Below are 27,868 nucleotides of genomic sequence, written 5' to 3'. Positions count from 1 at the left end.
GTGGATGGATGGATGAGTGGATGGATGGATAGATAAGATAGATGGATGGATGGGTGGATGGATGGGTGGATGTATAGATGGATAGGTAAATGGATGGATGGATGGATGGATGGATGGATGAGTGAATGGATGGGTGGGTGGATGGATGGATGGATGAGTGGATGGATGGATGGATGGATAGATAAGATAGATGGATGGATGGATGGATGGATGGATAGATGGATGAATGGGTGGGTGGGTGGATTGATGGTAGATGGAGAATAGATGAGTGGGAATGTGACACAAGTTCCTTCTCAGAGATTCAAAAGAGCCAGGACACCACACAGAGTGCTCAGGGCTTTGGGCTCCCTGGGGCAAAGAGTTAGAAGAGAAAACAGTTGGGGAAACCCTGTAAGCACCCGTGGCCCCTGCACTCCCACATCGTCCACGGACACGTACCCAGTTCTCTCCTGTGGGAGCAGTGCCCATCCTGTCGCTCACACAGTGTCCCTGTTCCATCAGGCTGCCGGCCAACACTGGACCAGACCCTGGCAAACAGGATCTGGCCGCCAGATGTCAGCCACGACTAATGAGGCCAGCCTGCTGGTCACTAATTGGCTGAGGCTCTGGGCATCAGTGGCGGATGGAACCAGGGATGATGGGACAGCCAGGGCGGCCCCCAGCCCGGGACTTGTGTCGCCCAGTCGCGCTGCACCAGGGCAGTAAGGAGCAGGGGCGCTCGGCCGATCCGGGGCTGCCCGCTCCTGTCTAAATGCCTGGCAGCTTTCCAAGGCTGCCCAGGGGCTGCGCACCTCCCCCCACGGGCCGGGGCTCCTCCAAGGGTGTGGGAGGCGGGGTCATGCAGGGGCTGGCGAGGGCTGCCGTTGGGCATGACTGCTGGACCAGAAATAAGAGCCAGCCTTCCCGTGTAAGACGGAAACGAGTGCCCTCCCGGACGATCACGGTGGCGAGCCTTGCCCTGTGGAGGGGGACGGAGTCACAGCCGGTTCGCCCGTAAACTTGTTCGAGCGATTTACGAGGCATGGCCGGCTGGGGTGGGGGCAGGGCAGCCTCAGAGGCCGGCTTCTCACCGGAGTCTGAAGGGCGGTAACGTCCTTGCGTTAATAGCAAATGCAACCTTCGCGGCAAATGCCGAGCTGCAGGGAGCATCGCCTCCGCCGGAGTGTCAAGGACGCTTGTGGACTCCGACGTGGACACCTGCACAGGATGCGTGCTGCCCCCCTCCCCAGATGCACACCCCCGGGGCTGGGAGGGGCGGGGGCGGTTCCGCGAGGGACCGCAGACACGGCGAGGAGGCAGGGCTGGGGGGGGGAGAGGTTCCCAGGCACCTGAGCCCCACGGGGTGGAATCTCTGCCCCCGGCTGGGAGCTTGAAACCAACACAACATCACGTGGGCTGTGGCTCCTAAACCCACTCGGTTTCCTCAGCGGCCGCGTGGTACCGCCCCCCAGCGGATGTCCCGCTTCCTGGTGGTGGGTCTCCTCTCCGTGAGGTGGACAGTCGTGAGCCAGACTGGACGCTGATGGTGGGGGCAGAGGCTTCCCCGAGCCCGGGGCCAGGCTTCGAAGGCACAGGCACACGTGACAAGCGGTGGGGAAGGTGCCTTCCGGGCGGGGGGCGGGCGTTTGTCCCAAGCAGGCGGAGAAGAGTGAGGTGAGGACCGCTTCCTGGGGTCGCTCTGCCGGGCGTGCGGCGACCCAGCGGCCACGGCTCGGCAGGGAGACTGGAAACATTTGGAGAAGGGGTCCTGGAAACACTCGGATGGCTTTGCTGGAAACCACTGTCCTGACGGCTGGGCCCCCTTTCCCGGCTCTGTCCCCGGGGGTCTGAGCTTGTCCGGGGCTGGCAGGTGTGGTTTCTGTGTGCTCGTGTGGCCTGCGCCCGGGTCAGAGGCAGCTGGCCTCCAGGACGCGGTTATTGTGCCGTTACGACAACGGGGTGCCCAGTGGCCACAGGACGGTCCCACACCCCCTGGCCGGTCTAAGCTGCGCCTCTGCCTTGGTCTTCTTCTCCTTCTCTGTCCCTCCTGCAAATGCCCCCCAGCCCCTGCCCCCCGGGACAACCGTGTCACCCGTGTGCCTCGACCTGGCGTGTGAAACTGACATCTGATGTTACATCACCTCCCACGTGGGCCGCTTTGGGGCCCAATTTAGAAACCTCGAGAGCACATTTCTCCTGATTCTGCGTGGAGTGTTTGGCGACAAGGAGAAAATTCTAGCAAAGCCTGAGACCCGGGCACACAGGCCTTTTGTGGTGTAAGCAGAGGCTGGAACCCCCCAGACCCAGCCTTCCACTGACCGTCCCCATGCCATCAGCAGCCTGCCGGGGACACATCCTTCCCTAAGTGCTGGAGCCTCCAGATGGTGGGAGCCCCCGCAGGGGCAGTTGATGATGGTTTGGGGCTGTGCAGACCCCGCCCGGGGTCATCCCGAGGCACCAACCCCATTGCCCTTGTGACTCAGTTTCTACCTGAGGTGTCCTTTGGGGAAAATGTCCAGCAATGCCAACTTTATATCGATTCTCACCCAGGACTTAGCCCCGAGGGTGCCCCCAGAGTCCTACGTCTGTCACTTGTCTACACGACACGTATACACCACACATCTACACCACGCATCTACACTACAAAATAACACGTGACTGTTTTTGCTGGTGGGTTTAGAGGGGTCGGCCGGACACACAGGACCACCGGCAGGAGGAGGCCAGGAGGTCTAGTGGGGAGGGGTCCTCTGGGAGGGCTCTCCGGACGGGGGCGGAGCTGGACCCCCCGAGGCTGATTTGGGATGTGCGGGGAGGGGAGGGACCATCGGGGACTCACACGTCCCCCACGCCCCCCTCCACCCTCCAGGGCTCAGTGCTGTTGGCCCTGGCTCTCTGGGAGGCTGCGGCGGGTGCCCCTTGGCCTGGCCCCTCGGGCAGAGCAGGACTGGGGCTACAGCTCACAGCCTTGCCATCGTTCAGCCTCCCTGCCGGCCTCAGATTTGCTGACCTGGTCATCTCTGACCAGGGGGCGTGGCCGGCTGTGTGATGGTCCGTAGACACAGGTGTCCCCGACTCCAGAGACCTCAGATCCCGTCTTCAGAGGTCGTGTCCCAACCCTACTGCAATGGCTATGCATGCCTAGAGAGACAGCCAGCAGGCCCAGACAGCTTTGCTTAGCATCTCTTCTGTGGGATAGAGAGCCAGGGCCACGGGCTAAAGGGAAGAGAAATCCCTGAGGCCTTCCTGGAGGAGTCTGCATGTTCTGAGTACCTGCTGTGATGGGCTCTGGGCACTGTCCCTCCAACCTGGACCCGTGCAAAGGGAAATGTGTTTTTGCCCCCCCATAACGGCAGCCCGATGGGTGCTGGGTGGACCCAGGCTGGGCTGCTTTTCTCAGTTCCGAGGCCGGGCCTCGGCACATGGGCCTAGCAATACCTCCTGTGGGTCTGGCTTATCCTGTGACTGTTGGAATCTCACCAGGAAGGGAGCGCTGGGGGGCTCCGAGCCCCCCGCCCCTGAAGGTCCCGTGCCGCTGGCTGAGGACAATTGTTGCCTTGGCTGCATTGTTACATGTGGGACCGTCACCCCTGAAGAGGCCACGGCCCCCGGACCGTCTGAGAGCAGGGCAGACCCGTGGGGAGGATGGGGGCCTTTCGGGCACGGGCCGCCTGCTAGCGCCTCCTGGGAGTCGTGGAACCCCGTGCCCTTAAAGCTTCCAGGGGGCCTCTCGTGTCACAAAGTAGCTCGAGAGAGTTCTGTCTTTATCTCGGCGAGGCGAGGAAAAGGCTACTGCAGACATGTTTAATCCACACGTGTTAGATTCTCCGGCCGTGATTTTCGACAACGGCTCCGGCCTCTGCAAGGCAGGCCTGTCTGGGGAGATCGGCCCCCGCCACGTCATCAGCTCCGTCGTGGGGCACCCCAAGTTCAAGACGCCTTCGGCAGGACCCAACCAGAAGAAGGACTTTGTGGGGGAAGAGGCTTTGCACAAGTGTGAGGTCCTGCACCTGTGTCGCCCCATCGAGCGGGGCCTGGTCACCAGCTGGGAGGACGTGGAGACCCTCTGCAGGCATCTGTTTGAGTGGGAGCTGGGGGTGAAGGCCAGCGACCGGCCCGTGCTCATGACCGAGCCCTCGCTGAACCCCCGGGAGGCCCGGGAGAAGATGGCCGAGCTGATGTTCGAGAAGTTCAACGTGCCCGCCTTCTACCTGTCGGACCAGGCGGTGCTGGCCCTCTACGCCTCAGCCTGCATCACGGGCCTGGTGGTGGACAGCGGGGACGGGGTCACGTGCACCGTCCCCATCTTCGAGGGGTACTCCTTGCCCCACGCGGTCACCAAGCTCTACGTGGCGGGCAGGGACATCACAGAGCACCTCACCCGGCTGCTGCTGGCTGGCGGGCGGACCTTCCCGTGCGCGCTGGACAAAGTCCTCGTGGACGACATCAAGGAGAAGCTGTGTTATGTGGCCCCGGAGCCAGAGAAGGAGCTCTCCCAGAGGCCGGAGGAGATCCTGAGGGAGTACAAGTTGCCGGACGGGAACATCGTGCGAATCGGGGACCAGCTGTACCAGGCGCCCGAGGCCCTGTTCGCACCCGACCGGCTGGGCATCCAAAACCCGGGCCTCTCGAAAATGGTCTCCTGCAGCGTCACCAAGTGTGACGCCGACATCCAGAAGAGCCTCTTTGGGGAGATCGTTCTGTCGGGGGGCACCACCCTGTTCCGGGGCCTCGACGACCGTCTCCTCAAGGAGCTAGAGCAGCTGGCTTCCAAAGGGACCCCCATCAAGATCACGGCCCCCCCCGACAGGTGGTTCTCCACGTGGATTGGGGCCTCCATTGTCACCTCCCTGAGCAGCTTCAAGCAGATGTGGGTCACCTCCGCGGATTTCAAGGAGTTTGGGACATCCGTGGTCCAGAGAAGGTGCTTCTGAGGGGCCGTGGGCAGGGGTGGGTGCAAACTCTCCCCTCGGCATCAGCAGGACGTTCAATAAAAGACCGAACGGTGCAGCTTTTGGACACATTGGGCCGTTTATTCTAGGTGGCACCAGAGTAATTTGCGACCCTGGTGGCGAATCTCTTAAGTGGTTCCCCCCCACCCTCCTCTCCCGAGAAAGCCCTGGGTTACATCTGCAGAGTTTGCACCGAAGGCAGGGGCCCAGGCCTCATGCTGGAGCTTGATTCAGCAGGGCCCTGGGATCTGCATTTCAGGTGGTCTGAGATGGTCAGCCCTGGTGGGGGACAGGGACAATCATGAGTGCTGCCCTGCTCTGGGGGCCAGCAGACGCTTACCTGGTGCATCCTCAGCAAAGTATGGCTTTCGTTGCTTGTACAAGGCCGGGCAGCGGGAGCAGAACGGAGCCCTCGTCCTGGGCGGTGCGGGGCAGCAGCAGAAACTGCCGTCTGTTTAGGACCCTCTAGGGCCCCTGCTCCGAGGGGGCATGGAAGCATCGACACCCCTACTTGATTGTTGTGATGTGTCTGTTTGTTTTTACCTCCCAGGGTGTTGATGGCGTTGTTTGGGAGTAAAATACCGGCTGCAAAGTGAACAGCCGTCGATAAAGTAATGGTTGGATAAGTTATGCACAAAGGGAACTTTTCCTCATTGAGTTGGCAGAATTCTCCCAAAATAATATTGGGAGAGGAACAAAATACAGAAATGTCTTTATAAAATGATCTCCTTTTTTTTTTTTCCTGGCGAAGAAAACAACGGCACTTCCCCACGCCTATCTGTGCATGTTTTGACCAGTGAACACGTGGGGATTTTTTTATAGGGTAATAAGCACGTGGAGCGAAGAACGGAAGGGTAGATGCCACTGGTTGGTGCAGGAAGGAGGGGACGAGGCAGAATGCAGGGGGAAGGGAAGAGGGCAAGAGGGAGAAAAAAGTCTTAAAGACAGGACTACGTGAAATCTTAGCCTGCATGAAATACACCCATTTTTCTACACGTGTGTGTATTTCATGTCTGCATCGTCCATAATCTATTCCTATACTTTGGCTGTCAAGCTACTTATGTCATAGTTAGAGTGAGCACACAGTGTCTGTGAAGGTAGCCCTTGTCGAGGCCGTGATACCGATCTCTGCCTTTTAGATGGTGTGTTTGGGTTGTTTACATTTAAAGCAGTATGTTCTATCTTAACTCTGCCTCCTTATTATTTTGTTTCCTGTTCTTCCTCTCTCCCCTTCCTGTGGGTGGTTGAACTTTTTTTTTTTAATCCCGTCTTGATGTATTGACAGGGATTTTCAGCATATGGAGTTGTATTGATTTTTTGGTGATTGCCCCTGGTGCCCATCACAGTCCACTTGGAGTGATGTTTTAGCACCTGGAGTGAAATGCAGAAAACATACTTCTATTGAGGTCCCTTCACCCTCCCAAGTATTAAGATACAATTGTCCTGTTTCTTCTACACATGTTGAGAACAACCTTAAAAGGTATTCGATTTTTCCTTCTACCATCAAACGATTTAAGAAACTCATTAGGATACCCCATAATTTGGGGCGCCTGGGTGGCTCAGTCAGTTAAGCATCCAGGTCTTGGTTTTGGCTCAGGTCACGATCTCACGGTCGTGAGATCAAGCCCCGCACGAGGCTCTGCACTGGGTGTGGAGCCTGCTCGGGATTCTCTCTCTCTCCCTCCCTCTCTGCCCCTCCCCTTCTTGTGCTGTCTTTCTCTGCTCAAAATAAAACAAAAAATAAGCGTTAAAAAAAAAAAGACTACCGTGTCATATGGTTACCCTTATTCTACCCACGTTCTTTGGTGCATCTGAGGTTCCAAGGCCCCTTTCTGTTTAAAAGAACCTCCCTTAGTCTTTCCTTAGGGGTAGTTTTCTAGTGGCGAGTTCTCTTAGCTTTCTGTCATCAGAGGATGCCTTTCTTTCTCCTTCGCCCCTGAAGGATATTTTCTGTGGACATAGAATCTGCAGGTAACCGTTCCCTTTCAGCACCTGAACGATGTGTGGGCCCCTTCTCCATGGCGCCAGGGCTGCAGATCAGAGACCCTCAGTTATTTGCTGCCCTCATACAGGTAACGTGCTGTTTCTCGCTCGCTGCTCTCGAGAGCTTTTCCTTGTCTGTAGTTCCCAGAAGCTTAATGATGGTGTGTCCGGGCGTGGATTTCTTTGGGTTCATCCCTTGGGATCTACGCCGCCTCTTGAATCTGTAGATGTCTTTGGCCAAATTCGGGAAATTTTGTCCACTCTTTTCGCTCCTCCCACGATGTATCGTCCCCTGGACTCCTGACAGTCCGTTCATCTCTTTTGGCCTCTTTTCTTGGTGGTTCAGTTTGGATAAATCCCACTTGCCTGCCCTGAAATTCACCAGTTCTGTCCCCTCCCATGCCCCACACCGGCCCATTTGTAAATTTTAGGGGTATTTTTCAGTTCTATAATTTGTCCTTCTTTTGTAAATTCTAATTCTTTGCTGAGAGTTGCCGCTTTTGCATTTGTTGCAAGGAAATTCACAATTGCTTGCTGAAACATTTTTGTGATGGCTGCTTTAAAACCCTGCCAGACAATTCCAGCCTCGGATTCAGCTCAATCTGCTGCGACAATCGTGCCTGCTCCTCGCCCTTTCTCATTCAGCCTATGATTTTCTCGGGTCTTGGTATGAGGAGTGATTTTCTATTATACCCTGGAAGTTTTGAAAGTCCTGAGACTCTGGATACTATCTAATCTTTTTTGTAGTAGACAGTCCCCCCCTTGGGGTGTAGCACGAGGGCTGGGTGGAGTTTTCTGAGGATCCCCACGGCCAACGCCCCAGAAACACGGGCACTGACTCACACGGCCTGCTGTGGACGGGGGTGGGGCGGTGGACGTTCAGCTCCCTCCTCGGCCCCACTGAGGCCTCGGGAGGAAGTAAGAACCGACTAACTCTGCCTGCCTCACTGCCTCTGAGTGGGGGTGAACGCCCAGTTCCCCACTGAGTCCCACGGACACCAGGGAAGGGGGAGGCAGAGAGTCAGCTAGCCTTCGTCCACCATTTCCTCCGACCATCTTGTTAATGCCGGGTGGGGCTGGGGACTCAGCTCACACATGGGGCTCCCGAGGAGTGTGTTTATCTCTTTCCATCATACCTAAAGGTCACTAAAGGAACTTAGAGAGGGCCACTGGTCCTTACTCTCAATACCCTCCCCGTCAGGGTCACCGCTTTCCAAGTGAGGATGTCAAGCTCAGGAGCCGTGACTTTCCAAAACCACGTAATAAGTTGAGAACCGCTCTCAGCCCAGCTTCTAGGGCTCTTTCCTCCATTGTACACTCCTTCGCACCCCGCTCTGCCCGAGACTGTCCTCCTGTTACCCAGCCACACTACAAAGAGTGACTAAAACGAAGCCCCCTTTTATTCTATTCAATACACTCTGCTTTCGGGGCGCCTGGGGGGCTCAGTCGGCGAAGCGTCCGACTTCGGCTCGGGTCACGATCTCGCGATTTATGGGTTCGAGCCCCACGTTGGGCTCTGGGCTGATGGAGGTGATGGTGGTGATATTGGCGATGATGATGATGATGGTGATATTGGCGATGTTGATGGTGGTGGAGGTGATGGTGGTGATATTGGCGATGATGATGATGGTGGTGATGGTGGTGATGATGGTGATGGTGATGATGATGATGGTGATATTGGCGATGTTGATGGTGGTGGAGGTGATGGTGGTGATATTGGCGATGATGATGATGATGATGGTGATATTGGCGATGTTGATGGTGATGGAGGTGATGGTGGTGATATTGGCGATGATGATGATGATGGTGATATTGGCGATGTTGATGGTGATGGAGCTGATGGTGGTGATATTGGCGATGATGATGATGATGGTGATATTGGCGATGTTGATGGTGGCAGAGGTGATGGTGGTGATATTGGCGATGATGATGATGGTGGTGATGGTGGTGATGATGGTGATGGTGATGATGATGATGGTGATATTGGCGATGTTGATGGTGATGGAGGTGATGGTGGTGATATTGGCGATGATGATGATGATGGTGATATTGGCGATGTTGATGGTGGTGGAGGTGATGGTGGTGATATTGGCGATGATGATGATGATGATGGTGATATTGGCGATGTTGATGGTGATGGTGGTGGTGATGGTGATGGTGATGATGATGGTGATGGAAGTGATGGTGGTGATATTGGCGATGATGATGATGATGATGGTGATATTGGCGATGTTGATGGTGGTGGAGGTGATGGTGGTGATATTGGCGATGATGATGATGATGATGGTGATATTGGCGATGTTGATGGCGATGGAGGTGATGGTGGTGATATTGGCGATGATGATGATGATGGTGATATTGGCGATGTTGATGGTGGTGGAGGTGATGGTGGTGATATTGGCGATGATGATGATGGTGGTGATGGTGGTGATGATGGTGATGGTGATGATGATGATGGTGATATTGGCGATGTTGATGGTGATGGAGGTGATGGTGGTGATATTGGCGATGATGATGATGATGGTGATATTGGCGATGTTGATGGTGATGGAGGTGATGGTGGTGATATTGGCGATGATGATGATGATGGTGATATTGGCGATGTTGATTCCCTCCCGTGAGACCGAGGGGAGGCCGCCCTCACGCAGACACACGGGGGAAAGGGGTCCCCGCTTGCTCACCTCTCGGCCTGGGAACGCGCCCTCTGCCAAAAGGGGCTTCAGCTGAGGTGACTGTGGTGACCGCGTGCACTCACTCACTCATTTGCTCACCTCACGGGCTCTGGCGGGAGCCCCTCCCCCCCTCTGTCCCCCACGGGGCCACGTGGCTGCCAAGGACGGGAGGGGGCATGAGCAAAGAGGGGTGCACGTGGATGGGAGCCACAGCCCTGACGTGTGTGGTGAACACCCGCTCGCTCCACAGGAGGCAGAGCAGAGGGCCCTAGGGAACTTTGAGTCTGGCACCGGCCCAGGCTCTGTGCTTGGACACCACGCCACGGGGGTGGGTCCAGAGCCGTGAGCCGCTCCCCCGCCAGCAGCCCCGCACGCCTGCATGGACGGGAGCCTCTGCCCGGTAGTGCTGTGGGCACCAAGGAGCCTCAGGCGTCCGGGCCCCCGCCCAGCGCCCCCTCCCATCCTCAGCCCTGAGGTTTGAAGACCCCTGTGGGACCGTTGAGCACGGACCACACTGTCCTGACCCCAGACAGACTCCCCTGGAGTCCATGGGCAGGGGGACACCTGTACCCCCTCCTCCTGATCCTGTCCCCGTCCTTCCCCGAATGTGGCGACAGGGCTCCTCTGGCCCCAGGCCTGGGGCTTACGGGCTGTTGGGAGACACAGGCCTCGGAGGCCCAGTGCCAGCAGGGAAAACCTGTAAACCAATGAGGTGCGACCATGGACAGTTTAAGTATGATACGGCTCGCTGACTTCCATATGAGAGGGGATTTACGGAAGCTTAGCGTTGAGACCCGGGGAATCCAGGGCAGATAACAAGAGAACCGGGGCGGCTGCAGGAGCCGGTGCCGGCCGCCAGGGGCCCTGGGGCCCATACCTCCCCCCGGGCGGCCCCGTCCCCGCCCCTGCCCCTTTGCACTGACTCACAGGGCTGCCGTCCCCTGGGAAGGCACGGGAGGTGGGCCATTCTCGGGGCCCCCGGCTGCCCTCTGAACACGTGGCCCGAGGGGTGGGGCGGGCATCTGTGGGCAGAGCAGACCGACCGCATCGGCACCGACCCCCAAAGAAATGCATGTGACTCTCCAGCCTCCCAGAGGCCCCACGGAGAAGGATCGGGTGGTGCCCCGGCTTCTGGACCCCCGAGCCGTGCGGGCCCACGCGCGCGGCCCCCGCACCCTGGGCCCAAGGAGACGGCCGTGGGGAGGGGCTGCGGCTGAGGGGCCGGGCAGATCGACATGCCTCCTGGGGTCCACGACGCGGGCTGTGTGAGCGCCGGGAAGGTGACCTCAGAACCTGAGGTCCGGGGGGCAGGCACGAGCTGGGGGGGACAGCGGTCAGGCCTGAGTTTCCTCACACGCTTGCCCGGGGCCAGCACAGAGAGGCCGGGCTCCAAGGGGTGGTCTGGATGGCTGGCCCTAGATGAGCAGCTGGGTCCCCGTGGCAGGGCTCAGGGTGAGCCCCGTAAGGACAGAGACACAGCTCCCCTGCCCCCACCCCTGCCCTCGAGGCCTGAAGCAGGGCAGAGAGAGAGGAGCGCCCCGGGTGGGAGAGACCCTTCTGGGCTCTGCTCACTTTTCATTGTTCCTACAAGGTTCCTGGGGGCACTGCCCCATCCTTGCCGGGCCCCACGGGGCGGGCAAAGACCCGGGCCCTGGAACATTGTCGTTCCTGGTTCCCCTGGCGCAGGACCTGGCCTGTGCTCGCTGCTGTCCTGGGGAGGGGAGAGGGAGGGAACCTGAGGCAGGCCCGGAGCCCCTGGGCCCTCAGCCGCTCCCAGTCAGGGAAGCCGGTGCTGGTTCCAGCCTCACGGTTTTGCTCAAAATGAAAACCCCACGAGGGTGCCCACGATCCTTCCATGAGCGCCTGTCCCAGCTGCGGGCAGACCTGTCACCAGGCCGCGTGTGCACGGCCGTCAGCAGCAGGCGGCGTGTCCCCCGTCCTCTTTCTGGTGAGCGTCCAGGGCCTCGTCCCCGTTTCCCAGTGCGTGCGGATCCCCTGTGTTCGGGGCTCGGTCAGCCGGTGACAATGCCCAGCACCCGGAACAATGCACTCATTGTCACGGCCGGCCCTGGCTCGCGGCGCGGAAATGTAAGACGCGGGGCCCCCAGTTATCACGCTCGCAGGGAACGGGGCTGGGCTCCAGCTCACACGAAGACATAATAATTCTCACCCATTATTCGGATCTCCTGTTTCCCTCGCCCCACCTTTTGGCGGCAACAGCCGAAGGGAGAGGGTGGCGGGGCCGTAAGGGCACAGGACCGTGGAGTCCTCACACGTGGGCATCTGGCCACATCGAGGGCCTGGGGCCACGGCCAGGGCGCCGGACACGGCTCTCGAGGGGGCCTGGCCGGCGGCGAGGTCATCCGTCCGAGCACTCCGGCATCGGCTCCCCACGGCAGTCGTCTCCTGACCCGAGGCCCACGGTGCTGGCAGGGCCGGGGATGACGCCAGGAGGGACGCAGTCACAGGGCGGAGGCGGCCCTCGGCCCGTGCCGGCCAGCTCGGTCGGAGACGGTGGCTCCTGGCTCCCGGAGGCCGGGGGCTCCTTCTGCCACGGCCAGTCCGCCTGCCTGTGGTCGGGGGCCACCGCCAGGGACCCGTCGCAAGCCTGGGGGAGGGAGCTGGAGGCCGGCCCGCCCGCTCAGGGCCATTTCAGGCCTCGCGGAGAGGCGTCCGCGGAGAAAGCGGATACCTCACGGTTATGCAAGCCGGGTCTCCGAGGATGGCCGCTGTCGGCAGCCAAGACAAGCACGGTCCGCTCCAGAGCGAGAGGTTGTTGGGCCTGTGAGGGGAGGCGCGGGGAGGCGGGGAGGGGGCAGGCGTCGCGGGGCTTTTCCAGCGTCTCCCCCTCCGCACGACGAGCCCTGCTCGCCTCACGCACGAGCCGCACATCTGGGTCTGGAAGGGCGCCCGGATGGAGGGGTGTCTGCCGTCTCCCCCGGCCCCGGCGGGGGCGGGAGGCCGAGACCCGTCTGATTCCCGGACTGGTGCTGAGCGAGCAGCGGTTCTGTGCACCGGGGGCCATCCGGCAGGAGCCCACAGTGTCAGGTGTCCCCCCGTGGTTCAGGAAACACGGGGACAGTGCTGTCCCTTGCACCGGGGTGCCACGGAGTCCGTGAGGGCCTGGGGGTGCAGAGCCCCCCAGCGTGGACCAAATGGAGGGCTAGGTCGAGGCGGGGGGCGGGGTGGGGCGCTCCCGGCTGCATGGGAGGGGCCGTGAGCCAGAGGATGGCGGGAACCGGGAGCAGAGAGCAGGCTGTCCCTGCGCGGGGACCCCCCTGTGGCGAGGCAGCACACCCCTTTCTGGCCGACGTGGCTCCGGAACCCGGGATACGCGGCAAGGGCCGCACGTCCAGGCGGAGGCATTGCCCGCCGGGGGCAGCCGCACCCCTGCAGGCTCAGCGGGGAGGGACACGACTCAGCGGCCCCTCGTGTGTGGCCCTCGGGCTCAGCCTGGAACAGAGGGACGAGAGGCGGTCCGGCAGCGAGCGGAGTCCCCCCTCCACGCACCTGGGCTTCATGAAGACAGACGAGCCGGGGGGGGGGGGGGGAGGCTCTGCACCCCCAGGGCGGGGCCTTTTATCTGCCGAGGAGCTCAGAGAGTGTTTCACAGAAAACTCATCCCCAGGACCATCAATCAGAAAGTGGAAGGAAGACGCCGTCAAGACCTGAAAATATGGGCTTTGGCCTGTGCACGTGGGCGGTAAGGCTCTTAACCAGAAAAACCTGGGAGTCCACAGCCCCGGGCGAAGTGGGAGCAGCGCCCCCTGCAGACGCCTTCTGGCACCTGCCCCGGGGCCCACGCGGACCCGCGGGGCCGCCCTGGGGCTCCTCCTCGCCCTGAGGTCCGCGGGTGGGCGGGAGGGGTGGGCTTCGGGGGAGCCCCTGGATGGGGCGGCGGTAAACCCCGCCGGAGCCCCCCGGCAGGGGCGGGGCCGCACCCCCGCATCCCCGCACCGGCTGTCCCGGCGGCGTCCCCAGCGGGGAGGGCTGCGCGGCCAGCAGGGCAGGGAATGACCACAGCTGGCCGTCCCCCTCCCGGGTCCTCACAGCATGCCTAACGCTCCCTTTCTCTTCCGGTGAGCGGAACAGGGCAAGTGGGCGGCTTTAGCAGACAGGGGGACACCTAGACGGTAGCCGCGTGCCGGGGACAGAAACGCACGACGCACCCCGCGGCCGTGTGACTGCGGGCCGGCCCCGAGGCTTCCCGCGACGAGAGACGCGGTTCCAGGCTGGGGAGGGCGGGTGTGCCGCCGGAGGCCAGCGTGGACCTCGCCCGGCAAGACGCTGGGTGGCCGGCCGGCCTCTCTGGGTCCGCGGTGTGTCCGGTGATTGACAGGCCCGCGCCCCGGCCCCAGGGCCAGCCCCCATCACACAGGTGGCCGCTCACAGACGTCGGTGTCCCCGCAGCGATGGGCGGCCACCCGAGCACCCCTGGGGCTAGCGCAGTGCCAGGAGGCTCGGGGGACGCCTCGGGGTCCTGGGGGTGCCTGTGAACTGGGAGCAGGGGGAGCCCCCCACCCCAGCCCCACTCCCAACCCCACCCCCATCCCTGCCCGTCTAGCCGGGACGTCTCTGCCTTTCGTTTGGAGAAAGGTGCCGCGGTGGGGGCTGCAGCGTTAGGGGTGGGCGTCTGTCAGCAGAAACCACAGATTTTTCACCCTCAACAGAAACGCGCATCGGTGATAAACGTGCCCGACGTTTCTGCGGGTGTGAGCCTCCCTCAGCCTCAGTGCACGGGGCCCCCGCCTCCCGGTGTGGCCCTAGCGCGTCCCCGGTGATTCCCGGTGGGTCTGCCTGGGGCGGGGGTGCTGGGAGTGCACCAGACCCAGCGGGTTTTCCGGGGCAGGCAGCCTGTGTTCCCAGGGGCAGGCGGCAGGGCCCTCCCGTCCTCTCCCTGCTGGGGACACCCTCGCGCCCTCGAGGGCGGACGACCGGGCTTCCCCGATGCAGGCCGTGGTCAGCGCGTGGAAACGCGCCCCCAGATCCCGCTTCCAGGCCTGTCCCGGTTTCCCCTCAGGACTCCGTGGTGACATCACCTTCACGAAATTGTCAGCATCGTTTGAGACGTGAATGGCTTTACTTGTTCGCAAGCCAAGCTGCACGTGATCCAGTCCCTTCCGTGAGCTGAGCCACAGCCAGAGCTTGGGACACCCAGCCCTCACCGTGGGGTCCAGGGCAGGGCTTCCTCTCACCGTCCTGGCCGAGCCCGCAACAGGCGAGCGATGTCCAGTGTCATGGGTCGGCTTGACCAGGCCACAGGGCCACACGTTGGGTCAAGCACCGGTCTAGACCGGGCCGTGAAGACGTTTTTAGATGAGATGAGTGTTTAAGTCAGTAGACTCTGAGCAGAGTATGTGGTGGGCCTCGTCCGATCAGTTGAAGGCATGGATAGAACAAAGAGGGAGCTCCAGCCGGGGGTCGGGGGGCGGGGAGGAGCTCTGCCATCAGGCAACTTTCGGGCTCAAGCTGCTTCAGTTCTCTGGGGCGCTCTGCATGCGTGCGCACACACACACCCTAAGGGAAAGTGTTTAGGACATTCAGGGCAATGTGCTTTCTACTCAAAATACCCCTCACCGTCAGGCACTCCCCACAGCGCAGGGGTGCCGGGGGACGAGCTGGGCAGGGCCGGCTGGGGACTGGCACATTCTGGGCGAGCAGGTGGAAACCCACGCTGGCCGGCTAGGGGTCCCTCTGCTCAAAGCCGGCTCACCGCTCGCCACCAAGCCCGCCCCACACGCCTCGCACCGCAGGGTCAGTTTCCCTAGGCACCTCGGGGCCGCACCTTTGCCGGGGGCATCTCGGACGCCTGGGCCGGTTGCCCGCACTGGCCAAATTCTGCGCCTCTGCACACAGGTCTGCATGAGCTCCAGAGGCGCCTGGGTCCGAACGTGAAGGGTAGGAGAGTGACGTTCGGCCACTGAGCAGCCGGACGGCGTGGGCCCCGGGCAGATCCGATGGCCACGCGCCAAGCTTCTCCGAGCCCCTTACGCCCCGAGCTCGCAGAGACGCCGCGAACATCGCCCGAAATGGCTCAGTCAGCTTGCAGGAGGCTAGAAAACAGCTCGCTTTTCTGAGAGCCGGTGAATAAAATAGAGGAGCCAAGCTTTCAGAACCCAAGTACACACTTAAAGTTTCTGCAGCCAAAGCACAGCAGAGCCCAGACTTCGGGGGAAAAAGTCACTCTAATGTTGAAACTAGGCCACATAACGTAAGTTACCGTGAGCCTGATGAACCGTTAGCGGAAGGAGTTGAGTGACCCATTTGGCTGACGCGTCTTCGGTGACTCAGCCCCTGGGCCGTGACTCTGGCCCTCAGGGCACGGCCGTGAGCACCGAGCGGGCTCCTGGCCCTGCCCGGCTCGGCCTCCTGGATCTTGGGGACCCTCGGAGGTGGGGGGACGTGCATCGCCGGCTGTGGGGGCGCACGCACACGCAGAGGCACACACACGTGCCCACACGCACACACGACAGAGGTGCAGACACACGTGTGTGTAAACACGCGTGCACATGCGTGAACACGTGTGCACACGCACGTACACGTGCAGACACGTGCACCTGCCGACAAGCAGACACACACACACACACGTGCGCACACGGAGGGAGGGGCCACAGCAACAACCGGCTCTACGTCCAAGTTGGCCCCGGTTCCACTCTGGCCCCGGGGACGGCCACCCCCTGCTGTGCACAGGAAGTGCCAGAGATTTCCAGGGAGGTGCATGTGACCGTCCAGCGGCTGAAGACGCGGGCTCCGTGGCCTGAGTGTCCTGCAGAGGCGGGGTTTCCTGGGCAGCCCCAGGCGGGGGGGGGGGGGAGGGGGGCGGTGGCGCGGGCCCTGCTCCGTCACAGCATCACGTCGGGCCCACCACTCCGCGCACACGTGCCCCCCTGCCATCCGGACCCGGGTGCCCCGTGCGGGTCCTCGGGGCCAGCAGGTCAGGGACGCCCAGCTGCGGGAGCCCCCAGGCTGGGCACCGGGGACAGACGGAGGGAAGTCGGCGTTGAGGCCGGACCACGTCACGTGACGCTCGCTCCCTGCCGCCCCCGCCGCCCCTCACCCACCGGCACTCGCGAGCGGCTGGAGTCTGACATGACCCCGGCAGCTCTCATGGGCTTACACGAAGCCAGAGTCACTCTTTCCGACGATTACACAACCGCCTTTCTTTTACACGTTTCTCCCTCTGTCCTGAGGACAAGGAGGGAAACTTCCTGCTCCAAACCCTTGGCCGGAGGACCGAGGCTTCCTTCCAGGACAAGGCGAGGGGACGGACGAAGACCTGGTCCCTTCCAGCGCTGGTCTCCCGGGGCAGGTCATCCCCTCCGGCCACGGGGTGCTGGGAGGCGGGGGAGCCATGGGGGGGGGGTATCTGCCCGGTGATGAGCTGCGAGAGGTGGACATGTGCCCCCCGCACAGACGGTGCTTTGGGACCCTGGGGTGACCCCCGGGAGGGGGAAGCAGAGGGGGCCACGGAAACCACGAGGGAGAGAGCAGAGCGCCGAGCAGGCGTCGGTGGGGGGCTGGGCGGGGGGGCGGGGCCGCCGTCTGCAGGGCCGTGGCCGGCTGTGCTGGGCCCCTCAGAGAGGACGTCACAAAGACGTCGGGCTCGGGGGTGGCACCAGCTCGGCCAACCTGGTGGGGCGCCAGCCGTCGGCGGGGGCCTCATAACGCTACAGGCTCGTGGGGGACATGACAGCCATGCGTGGGGGGCCCGTGTCTGTGGAAGGCCACGGCGACCAGCCCCCCAGTCCCGGGTCTCAGCAGGAAAATCCCGAGAGTCAGGGGCGATGAGCACGAGGGGTCCCGGTCTGTGGCAGAGAGGGGAGACCCCCCCCACCGGACCAGGGCTCCCTCCCGGACCACACTCCTCTGAGCCCAGTTTAGTGAGAACCCCCACCCCCAACACCTGACTGGACTCCCCTCGGTGGGTTGCACCCCTGCCCTCCCCCTGCCGCTCCTGGAAGCCAGCCGCCCCCGCCGTGTCCAGAGCTGGCTGGGGGCTGCACCCGAGCCCCCTCCCCGGCCCCAGAAGCCCCAGCAAATCTGTCTTGCTGACACACATCTGTGGGTCTGTGACGCCCCCAGGACCCGGGTCCTGGCGTGAGACTCTCACCCGGCGGGGGGGGGGGGCAAGCGCTGGGAGCATCCCCAACTCTCCTGCAGGACGGGGTCTTAACCCCTGGGATGCCTGAACCCGAGGGCTCCTCTCTGGGGTCCCCATCCCGCCCAGGGCAGACCCTCACGGAGCCTTTTCCGCACGGTCCCCGCTCCTTCCCTCACTGGTGCGCTGGGCAGAATCCCCTGGGCGCCGTGGTCAGGAGCCCGGACTCCAGAGCCATAGACGTGGGCTGACCTCTCCCACCCCCGTGTCTTCCTCGGGACCGCGGTTCCCCGGCCTCTCACCCCACACCCGGGCGGACGCTGCCGTGCTGAGGTCCTGAGGCTGGGAACACAGGAACGGCCCAGGGATGCTGCCGGGCCCCACGTGCCACCGGGTGCTGGCCAGGCCTGACCACGGGCGCGTCTCCGGCAGGCCGCACACCCGGGACGCTCGCCTCTGATCTCCTCCGGCGACTCCGCCGTCTTCACCTGCCCCGGGTGGCTGCGGCGCGGGGCAGCCGGCCAGCCTCGGTGCAAAATGGAGCTCAACGCTCACCAGCCCTGGGACCGTGGGGACCTTATCTGGTTGCCCTGGGACTCAGTTTCCTCAGGTGAAAAACACGGAAGACGTGAACAACCTAGAAAGTGCGGGAAAACGGCTGAATGGGTCAGGCAGGTGGGGAGTAAGGCGCGAGCTGACCGCCAGGGACTGTGAGGAGCGTGCCTCCCCGCCCACTGTCAGGACGACCCTCGGGAACGCCGGTTCGAGCTGGAGTTCGCACCGTGAGCATGGGGGGGGGGGGGCGGGGGTCACGTGGCCCAAATCTCCCACCCCTCACCCGTCCCCGCGCCTGAAGCCTGTGGCCGGAGGGGTCGGGGCTGGAGTAGGGACAGGAGGGCTTAGGGGAAGCCCACGGCCTGCGACCCCAGCTGGCACCTGCGGCCACACACCTGCGGCCAGCTGGTCCTTCAGGCCCCACACCTGCTGTTCAAGCAGCTCCGGGGACTCAGCCCTAGGCACCCTCCAGTCCCCGCGGCCTGGGGCCTGGGGTAGCGGCTGCCTTCAGGGTTCTGGACTCGATGTGTGTGCGTGTTGCGTGGGTACCTGTGTCGTGTGCGCCCCCAGGCGCCCCTGCCTGTTCATACATTTAATTCAGACATGGCCTTGATCCCCAGCTACAGGTCAAGACGTTAGGTCTAATTAAGAAAGTTCTTTCCCCCGGGGCGCCTGAGGGCTCAGTCGGTTAAGCGTCCGACTTCGCCTCAGGACATGATCTCTCGGTTCGTGGGTTCGAGCCCCGCGTCGGGCTCTGTGCTGACAACTCGGAGCCTGGAGCCAGCTTCTGATTCTGTGTCTCCCTCTCTCTCTGTCCCTTCCCTGCTCACGCTCTGTCTCTCTGTGTCTCAAAAATAAATAAATGTTAAAAAACAAAAAAAAAAGTTCTTTTCTGCCCCAAGATGACTGATACCCCCGCCTTTTCTTTCCTTACTAAACGCACTGTACGTCCGCCTGTCACACCTGGGGTTTTCTCTGTCCAAAGTGCACCTGTGCGAAGACTTGATTTTTTTCCCCACCTGGTGAGTCAGTCTTCCAAGTGCATCCGTGGAAATGCACATCTTCTCTGCAGAGCGAAAGCTGGCCTGGGCCGGGCCTCTCTGAGCCTGTTTCCGGACGTGCTGTCTCTCAAACCCAACTTGTCCCCAGCGCGGCTCTCCTTCCGTCCGGCTGTTTCGCTCCCACAGAGACGCATCTCCCGGAAAAGTCTGGGGAGTTCTTGCTTAGGCCAACTCTGGGTCTCCCAGGACGTTCTGCTGCCGGTGTGAGCAGCATCATATGCTGTCTACTACTTTTTCTCACTGATTCCTGCTGGTCTGTGTGTGAGTTGGTCTCTTTTTAAAAAATGTTTTTTCTAATTTTTTTTATTTTTGAGAAAGAGAGAGAAAGACCGAGCATGAACGGGGGAGGGACAGAGAGAGAGGGAGACACAGAATCCGAAGCAGGCTCCAGGCTCCGAGCTGTCAGCACAGAGCCCAACGTGGGACTCAAACCCACGAACTGTGAGATCATGACCTGAGCCAAAGCCCGACGCCCAACTGACTGAGCCACCCAGGCGCCCCAATGTTTATCTACTTTTGAGAGACAGGCAGAGTGCAAGCATGGGAGGGGCAGAGAGAGAGGGAGACACAGAATCCGAAGCAGGCTCCAGGCTCCGAGCTGTCAGCACAGAGCCCGACCCGGGGCTCGAACTCACAAATGGCGAGATCATGACCTGAGCCGGAGTCGAATGCTCAACCGACTGAGCCCCCCAGGTGCCCCAAGAATTTTATTTACTTTTTAAAATTTTTTAATGGTTTTTTTTTTTTTTTTCCTTTTGAGAGAGAGTGAGAGAGAGAGAGACAGAGCACAGGTTGGGGCGGGGCAGAGAGAGAAGGAGACACAGAATCCGAAGCAGGCTCCAGGCTCCGAGCTGTGAGCACAGAGCCCAACGTGGGACTTGAACCCACGAACCGTGAGATCGTGACCTGAGCCAAAGTCGGCCACTCAACCGACTGAGCCCCCCGGGTGTCCCAGGTTGGTCTCTTTTTTTTTTTTTTTTTAATTTTTTTTTTTTTCAACGTTTATTTATTTTTGGGACAGAGAGAGACAGCATGAACGGGGGAGGGGCAGAGAGAGAGGGAGACACAGAATCGGAAACAGGCTCCAGGCTTGGAGCCATTAGCCCAGAGCCTGACGCGGGGCTCAAACTCACGCACCGCGAGATCGTGACCTGGCTGAAGTCGGACGCTTAACCGACTGCGCCACCCAGGCGCCCCAGGTTGGTCTCTTTTTAACCTAGAATCTCACCTATGTTGCTGCCGTGGCTGTTGTCTGTCTGTTAGTCATTTAGGATTTTGACGTAGTCGTTAGATAGACAACCATTCTTTTTCAACGTTTTATTTTATTTTTGGGACAGAGAGAGACAGAGCATGAACGGGGGAGGGGCAGAGAGAGAGGGAGACACAGAATCGGAAACAGGCTCCAGGCTCTGAGCCATCAGCCCAGAGCCCGACGCGGGGCTCGAACTCACAGACCGCGAGATCGTGACCTGGCTGAAGTCGGACACTTAACCGACTGCGCCACCCAGGCGCCCCTATTTTTTATTTTTTTAATGTTTGTTTATTTTTGACAGAGAGAGAGAGCGTGAGCGAGCATGAGCGGGGGAGGGGCAGAGAGAGGGGGAGACACAGCATCCGAAGCAGGCTCCAGGCTCCGAGCTGTCAGCACAGAGCCTGACGCGTGGCTCGAACTCACGGACTTTGAGATTGTGACCTGGCTGAAGTCGGACACTTAACCGACTGCGCCACCCAGGCGCCCCAACCATTCTTTTTATCTTCATTCTTATTTTATGCCTTTTGTATTTTCATTCCTACAAGTAAGGGTAGATTCATTCTTCCCTTTCAACCCTCATCTCCTGTGTGCGTCTGCTGGAGGAGGCAGGACCGCCCAGGGCCAACGACCAGCGGTGGGTGCAAGTGTCCCTGATCACGGGGAGGACACCCCCAAACCCCGTCGCAGGGACCCTGCTGGCGGTATTGTAAAGACCACCTTCATCAGGCTGAGAAAGCTTCTTGTGCTCTGGTCTTCGGAGTCTCTAGAAAGACGGTAAGTGATAACCTTTATCACATATTCACGCTGCACCCGTTAGTTTTTTCCTCAGTCCGTTGACGTAACGGGTCATTTTCTGAATGGAAACCACGTCTGCATCCTGGGGATAAACCCTACTTGGCCACGTTGTATCCTTTCCATCATTGTATTATGAAATTTTTCCGACATATAGAAAAGTCGAGTCGTACCGTGAGCACCTGCGTTTAGAGGGCTTTTTAGATTACCCTATTACTAATAAAATTTGCTAACATTTGACGCCCTTTACGTTCGCACTTGACTAAACACGCTTTATCACACCGCTACGCACTCATCCGTCCGTCTATCCATCCATCGGCTCATGTTTTTCTAATTTTTAATTTGTTAAGGGCAATTTATTTTTATTGATCTGTATGTAACTGGCACACAGCGCCGGGTGGGTCTAAAGCGTATCACGTGTTGATTTGATGCATTTATATATTGCAGGATGATTAACTAGGATCTGCGTCGCCTCGCGGAATTATCGCCCGTCTCTCGTGGTGACGACAATCAGCGCCCCGTCTCTTAGCAGCTGTGAAGCGTGGGACGCAGTGCTGACGGTAATCGCCGTGCTGTGCACATTGTACCTCTTTCTGAGGCGCGTCGAGGTACCTCGCGACTCTCAGCTCACTTGCCCCTGAATTTCCAGCACGACATTCTGCCTGGTCCTTGTCGTTTCCCTTTTGAGATGAAATGTACGTACAACGCCCTTGCCGAACGCACACGCCTGTGTGGCCCAAACCCCGACGGCGGTGCAGGACGGTCACCCCGGGGAGCTTCCTCGTGCTGCTCCCCAGCCCCCCGCCTCCCCAGAGGTCAGCGTAGCTCTGATTTTCTTCCCCACCGTGAGCTGGCTTTGCCTGTGCTAGAGGCTCGCGGAAACTGAACACAGTGCGTACCCTCTGCATCTGGCTTCTTTCAAAGAGACGTCGGGTGTTGGGATTGGCCGTGGCGTCGAGCGGCTGGCGGTCCGTCTGGTGTTATCACCGAGTAATATTCCGTCCAGCCTGCTAAATCCGTCCTCCCGCTAAGGGACTCGTGGGATGTTGCCACTTCTGGGATGTTACGGATCGAATTCTCGTACAAGCCATTTTGTGGACATGTGTTTTCACTTGTCTTGGGTAAACAACTTGAGGCGGGCTGCTGGGTCAGGGGCACCTGCGTGTTTCGATGTATAAGCTACGGCCAGATCTCTACCCCGCGTGCCCCGTCACCACCGCTCTGGGTAGTCCCACGTTCTTGTCAAATTTGAAGTTACCGTCTTTTCAACTTCAGCCGTTCTGGTGAGTGTGTACTTTTTAAATTATCATTCTAGAGGGACACAGAGACAGCGTGAGAGGGGGAGAGGTGCAGAGAGAGAGGGAGAGAGAGAGAATCCCAGGCAGGCTCTGCACTGTCAGTGTGGAGCTCGACTCGGGGCTCGAACCCATGAACCCGTGACATCATGATCTGAGCTGAAACCAAGAGTCAGATGCTCAATCACCACCACCCCCGTCCCAGGCGCCCCGTGAATGTGTACTCTAAAACATGCTGTGGGATCCCGTTAGTTAATATTTCATTCGAGATTCTCCTACCTGTGTTTATAAGGAACATTGACCTCGTGTTGCCCTTATCCAGCTTTGGAACAAGAAGGACACCAGTGTCTTGAAATGAAACATATTGTTTTGCCTCTATTATTATTTTCTGGAAAAGCTTGTTTAGGATACGGACTTTCTGTCCCAGAAAGGGGCTGTAAACTGCTTTGGCATAAGGCTCTTCTCCTGAGAAAGCTGCGAAAACTCCGATTCCCATTTTACGTCTATTTATGCTTTTATTGTTTCTTGGGCCAGGCTTGGCACTTTGTATTTTCCCAGAAATATGCCCATTTTATCTCAAAGTCTTCCTTAAATACCCTTGCCTCATACCTCAGCTGGGCATACAGAGAGACCTGGGGGCCCCCGGGGCAGAGGATCAGAGAGCTGCTCCCGGAGGCCAGAGTGGTGCAGCGAAGGGCGGGAGGCTTCCTGGAGGAGGTGAGTCCTGGCTTGGGCTCTGAGCTCCAGGACCAGCCACCCTCCAGACACTACTCCCTCTTCCCAACCTTGGAGGACCTGGTGTGATGTCCGAAGGGCTGAGCTTCCCCTCCGGGGAAGCCGGAAGGACGTCTGCACTTAGAAGCTCTGGGTCTGTAGGGACTTCTGGAGGCTCCTCGGGGCCCTCCCCTGGGGAATGGGTGTGGTGGCACTTGCCTCGGGTGTGTGCGGGGGATAAGATGAGGACCGCGACACTTGCCCCAGGCGTGTACGGGAGACAGAGTGGATTGTGGTCGCTGCCTCCGGTGCGTCCGAGGGACCAGGCAAATTCAGTGAGAAGCAGGTGAAAAGCACATCTCGCAGCAGGTGTCTGTGCAGCCACATTTGCTTCCTGTCTCCCTCTCAGGAAATACAGCAGCAGTGAGGTTCCGAAGGCTTGCTTTCTTCTCTTTGAAGTCCAGAGGAGCAAGTCTCTGCTATGTGAGGCCACGTGATCCTGAGTCGGCGGTTGCCAGAAGCTTCTGGGTGCTTCTCAAACCACAGCGATGTGCGCCCGTCCCAGACAAGAGTGAGGCAGCAGGTCTCCCGGGATGTGTCATCGGAGCCTGACTCCCGCCCGCGACGGCCCTGCTCACTGTCCAAGGAGAATTTCCAGGCTGTCCCCAGGGAGGGGAACCTGAGCCGAGCCTAAGGTTCGTGAGGAATTGGGGCAGATGCGTTCAGGGTCCCCCAGATGTGCGCAACTGGTGAAATTCAGAGGACACGTATGATAAGCTGATCGTAGGGTAGCAGTGAATTTCCCGGCTTGTACTCGGGTTACGTAAAATGGTGGCACTCGGGCAAGTTGAGCAAAGAGGATGTTGGAACCCTGTGTGCCCCTCTGCAGCTTTTTTTTTTTTAGTTATTAAATTCAAGGGGCGCCTGGGTGGCTCAGTCGGTTGAGCGTCCGACTTCGGCTCGGGTCGTGATCTCACGGTTCGTGGGTTCGAGCCCCGCGTCGGGCTCTGTGCCGACAGCTCTGTGTTGGAACCTGCTTCGGATTCTGCGTCTCTCTCTCTCTCTCTGCCCCTAACCCACTCGCCTTCTGTCTCTGTCTCTCTCAGAAATAAATAAACATTAAAAAAATTAAATTATTAAATTCAAGTTACTTAACAGATAGTATTAGTGGTTCCAGGAGAATTCAGTGACTCATCATGTACATATGACACCCAGTCGGCAGCTTTTTAAAAAGTGAGATTATAAAACAAATATTTTTGGGGCGCCTGGGTGGCGCAGTCGGTTAAGCGTCCGACTTCAGCCAGGTCACGATCTCGCGGTCCGTGAGTTCGAGCCCCATGTCAGGCTCTGGGCTGATGGCTCAGAGCCTGGAGCCTGCTTCCGATTCTGTGTCTCCCTCTCTCTCTGCCCCTCCCCCATTCATGCTCTGTCTCTCTCTGTCCCAAAAATAAATAAACGTTGAAAACAAAACAAAACAAAACAAAACAAAAACTCTCCCACCTTAAAAAAAAAATAAAAAATAAATAAAACAAATATTTTCAAATTACCAGGCATGAAAAAAGGCCAGAATATATGTCCCATGACCAAGAGATTAAGCAATAATTACAAACAGACCCCAATAGGCTCCTGGGTGGCTCAGTTGGTTAAGTGTCCGACTCTTGATTTCAGCTCAAGTCACGATCCCACAGTTCACAGGTTCGAGCCCCGTGCTGGCTTTGCACCGCGAGTGTGGAGCCCGCCTGGGATTCTCGCTCTCCCTCTCTCTCTCTGTGCCTCCCCTGCTCTCTCTCTCTCTCAAAATAAACTTAAAAAAATTTTTTAAAAGGTGGAAGAAAACATAAATAAGATGGGGGAGAAATACAAAATGCAGAAAAGACCCAGAATGAACTAGAGATGGAAAAAATGCATTTTCTGAGATGGGAAGATGTACAGAATGGGGTCAACAGTAGATTCGATGCTGCAGAACAATTTTTTTTTAAAGATCAGTGGGATCTTTTAAGAGAGCAAGAGACTTTTCCAAAATGATATACAAAGAAAAATGACTGAAAAAAATGAACAGAGCAACAGTGACCAGTGGGGTAACAGGAAACAATCTAACAGACATTATCATTGAGATACAGGGAAGAAATGAAGGATATAAAAGTTTCTGAAGAAATGGTTACTGAAGATATTAAAAATTCCATTTAAAAATGCTATAAACTCACAGATCCAGGATCTCAATGAACTCCAAACAGAAAAAAGCAAGAAGAAACCCATATCAAAATATATCATAATCAAATTGCTAAAGTGGTAAAGGGAAAATCTTACAAGTAGCCAGAGAATAAAAGACATATTATGGACAGATGAAGAAAGAAAAATATATAAATAAATTTCCCAAGGCACCTGGGTGGCTCAGTCAGTTAAGTGTCCTACTCTTGATTTTGGCTCAGGTCATGATCCCAGGGTCATGGGATTGAGTCCCACATTGGGCTCTATGCTGAGCGTGTTATTCTCCCTCCTTCTCTCTCTTTCTCTTTCTCTTTCTCTCTCTCTCTCTCTCTCTCTCTCTCCCCCCCCACCCTTCTCCCCAGTTGTGCTCTTCTCTCTATATGAAAATAAAAAAAAAAAAACTTCATCAGAAACTATGCAAGCCACTTAGACTTCTTTAAAGTTCTGAAGGGAGAATACTGTCAACCTAGAATTCTATACTCAGCAAAATTTCCAAATGAAGGCAAAATAAATAATTTTTTAGCCAAAAGAAAAGCCAAGAGAATTTATGGTCAGCAGATCAACACTGCAATAAATATTAAATAACATTTTTCGCATGGAAGAAAATTCCATCAGATGGAAAGAGGGACACATGCAGAGAAATGAATACTGTGGACGTGGCAAATATGTGGGTAAATATAAGAACATTTAAATAAAATTTTCAATTTGAAAAGAAATTAACTTTTCAAAGGAAAACACTATATTAACCAATTGATAAGGTGGAAAAGCAACCTCTATGACAAGAGCACAAAGGACAGAGGAGGAGAAATAGAAGCATGCTACCGTGAGGTTCCACACTACCATAAGGTTCCACGCTATACACAAAGAGGTATAACACTATTTGAAGGCACTTTGATAAGTTAAAGATGTATGTGGCAAACTAGAACAGTCACTAAAGAGAAAAGATATAGCTAGTAAGCCCCTATTGGAGGTAAAATGGATGTTTGAGAACATTTAATTCAAGAGGGCAGAAAACCGGGGCACCTGGGTGGCGCAGTCGGTTAAGCGTCCGACTTCAGCCAGGTCACAATCTCGCGGTCTGTGAGTTCGAGCCCCGCGTCGGGCTCTGGGCAGATGGCTCAGAGCCTGGAGCCTGTTTCCGATTCTGTGTCTCCCTCTCTCTCTGCCCCTCCCCCGTTCATGCTCTGTCTCTCTCTGTCCCAAAAATAAATAAATGTTGAAAAAAAAAAAGAGGGCAGAAAACCAAGAACAACAAAGAAATGAGACAGATAGGAAGATAAAAGGTAAGACGGTATATTGAACCCCAACCATATACAATCACATTAAATGTAAATGGCCTAAACTTTCCAATTTAAAAGTCGAAATTTTCAGGTTGAATTAAAAAAAATCAAGACCCGATTTTATGCTATCTACAAGAAACATGATTTGAATGCCAGGAAAACATACATAAGTCAGGTGGAAAAGACACACCATGTAAACACCAGTCAAAAGAAAGCAGGAGCTGCTGTATTAACATCAATAACGTTTATTGCAGAATAAGAAATATCACTATGGATGAGGAAAGACATTTCATCCTGATAAAGGAGTCAATTCTTTAGGAGGACACGGTGATTCTAAATATGCATGCACTTAACAAGAGCAAAATACACTTTCTTCCCATGTGCACATAAGAGCCATCAAGAGAGACTGCATTATGGAAAAGTCCCAGTACACTTAAATGGACTGAAATCATACAAAGTATATTTTCTTTTTTTTTTTTGTTTGTTTATTTATTTTAGAGAGAGAGAGAGAAAGAGAGAGAGAGAGCAGGGGAGGGGCAGAGAGAGAGAGAGAGGGAGAGAGAGAGGGAGAATCCCAAGCAGGCTCTGCACTGTCAGCATGGAGCCCAATGTGGGGCTCAAACTCTTGAACCATGAGATCATGACCCGAGCTGAAATCAAGAGTCAGACACCTAACTGACTGAGCCACTCCTGTGCCCACAAAGCTTTTTCTGATGACAATATAATTGAACTAGAAATCAATAATAGACGATATCCAGAAATCCCCAAATATTTGAAAACGAACACATTTCTGAATAATTTATGGGCCAAAAAAATCACAAAAGAAATTATAAAATATTTTGAACTGAACAAAATTGAAAACACAGTATTTTGAAATTTGTGGAATGCAGCCTAGCAGTGCGTAGAAGAAAATTTGTGACATTAAATTCTTATATTAAGGGTGCCTGGGTTGCTCAGTCAGTTAAGCGTCCGACTCTTGATTTCTGCTCAGGTCATGGTCTCGTGGTTTCATGGGTTTGAGCCCCACATA

At 57.5% G+C, this 27,868-nt stretch overlaps 1 protein-coding gene and 1 non-coding gene across 2 annotated transcripts; both read left to right on the top strand.

The window, feature by feature from the left end:
• The first annotated feature begins 3,776 nt into the window (after positions 1–3,776).
• On the top strand, positions 3,777–4,910 carry ACTRT2 (actin related protein T2). Its single transcript, XM_047082961.1, has one exon. The coding sequence runs from the start codon at positions 3,777–3,779 to the stop codon at positions 4,908–4,910; it is 1,134 nt and encodes a 377-aa protein (XP_046938917.1).
• Positions 4,911–24,272: 19,362 nt separating this feature from the next.
• TRNAR-UCG (transfer RNA arginine (anticodon UCG)) lies at positions 24,273–24,357 on the top strand. The gene has a single exon. It is a non-coding gene; the product is annotated as a tRNA-Arg (tRNA).
• Positions 24,358–27,868: the final 3,511 nt, after the last annotated feature.

This window comes from Lynx rufus, unplaced genomic scaffold, assembly GCF_022079265.1.
Source record: "Lynx rufus isolate CCGP_SWC_20201006 ecotype Redwood Valley unplaced genomic scaffold, mLynRuf1.p SCAF_2, whole genome shotgun sequence".
In the NCBI taxonomy this organism is placed as follows: Eukaryota; Metazoa; Chordata; class Mammalia; order Carnivora; family Felidae; genus Lynx; species Lynx rufus.
Note: the sequence above shows the minus strand (reverse complement) of the source record. Positions and strands in the feature narration are given on the sequence as shown.

What these genes read in the sequence shown, in the direction of transcription:
- ACTRT2 (XM_047082961.1), top strand. Translation starts at nt 3,777, where the DNA reads ATGTTTAATCCACACGTGTTAGATTCTCCGGCCGTGATTTTCGACAAC.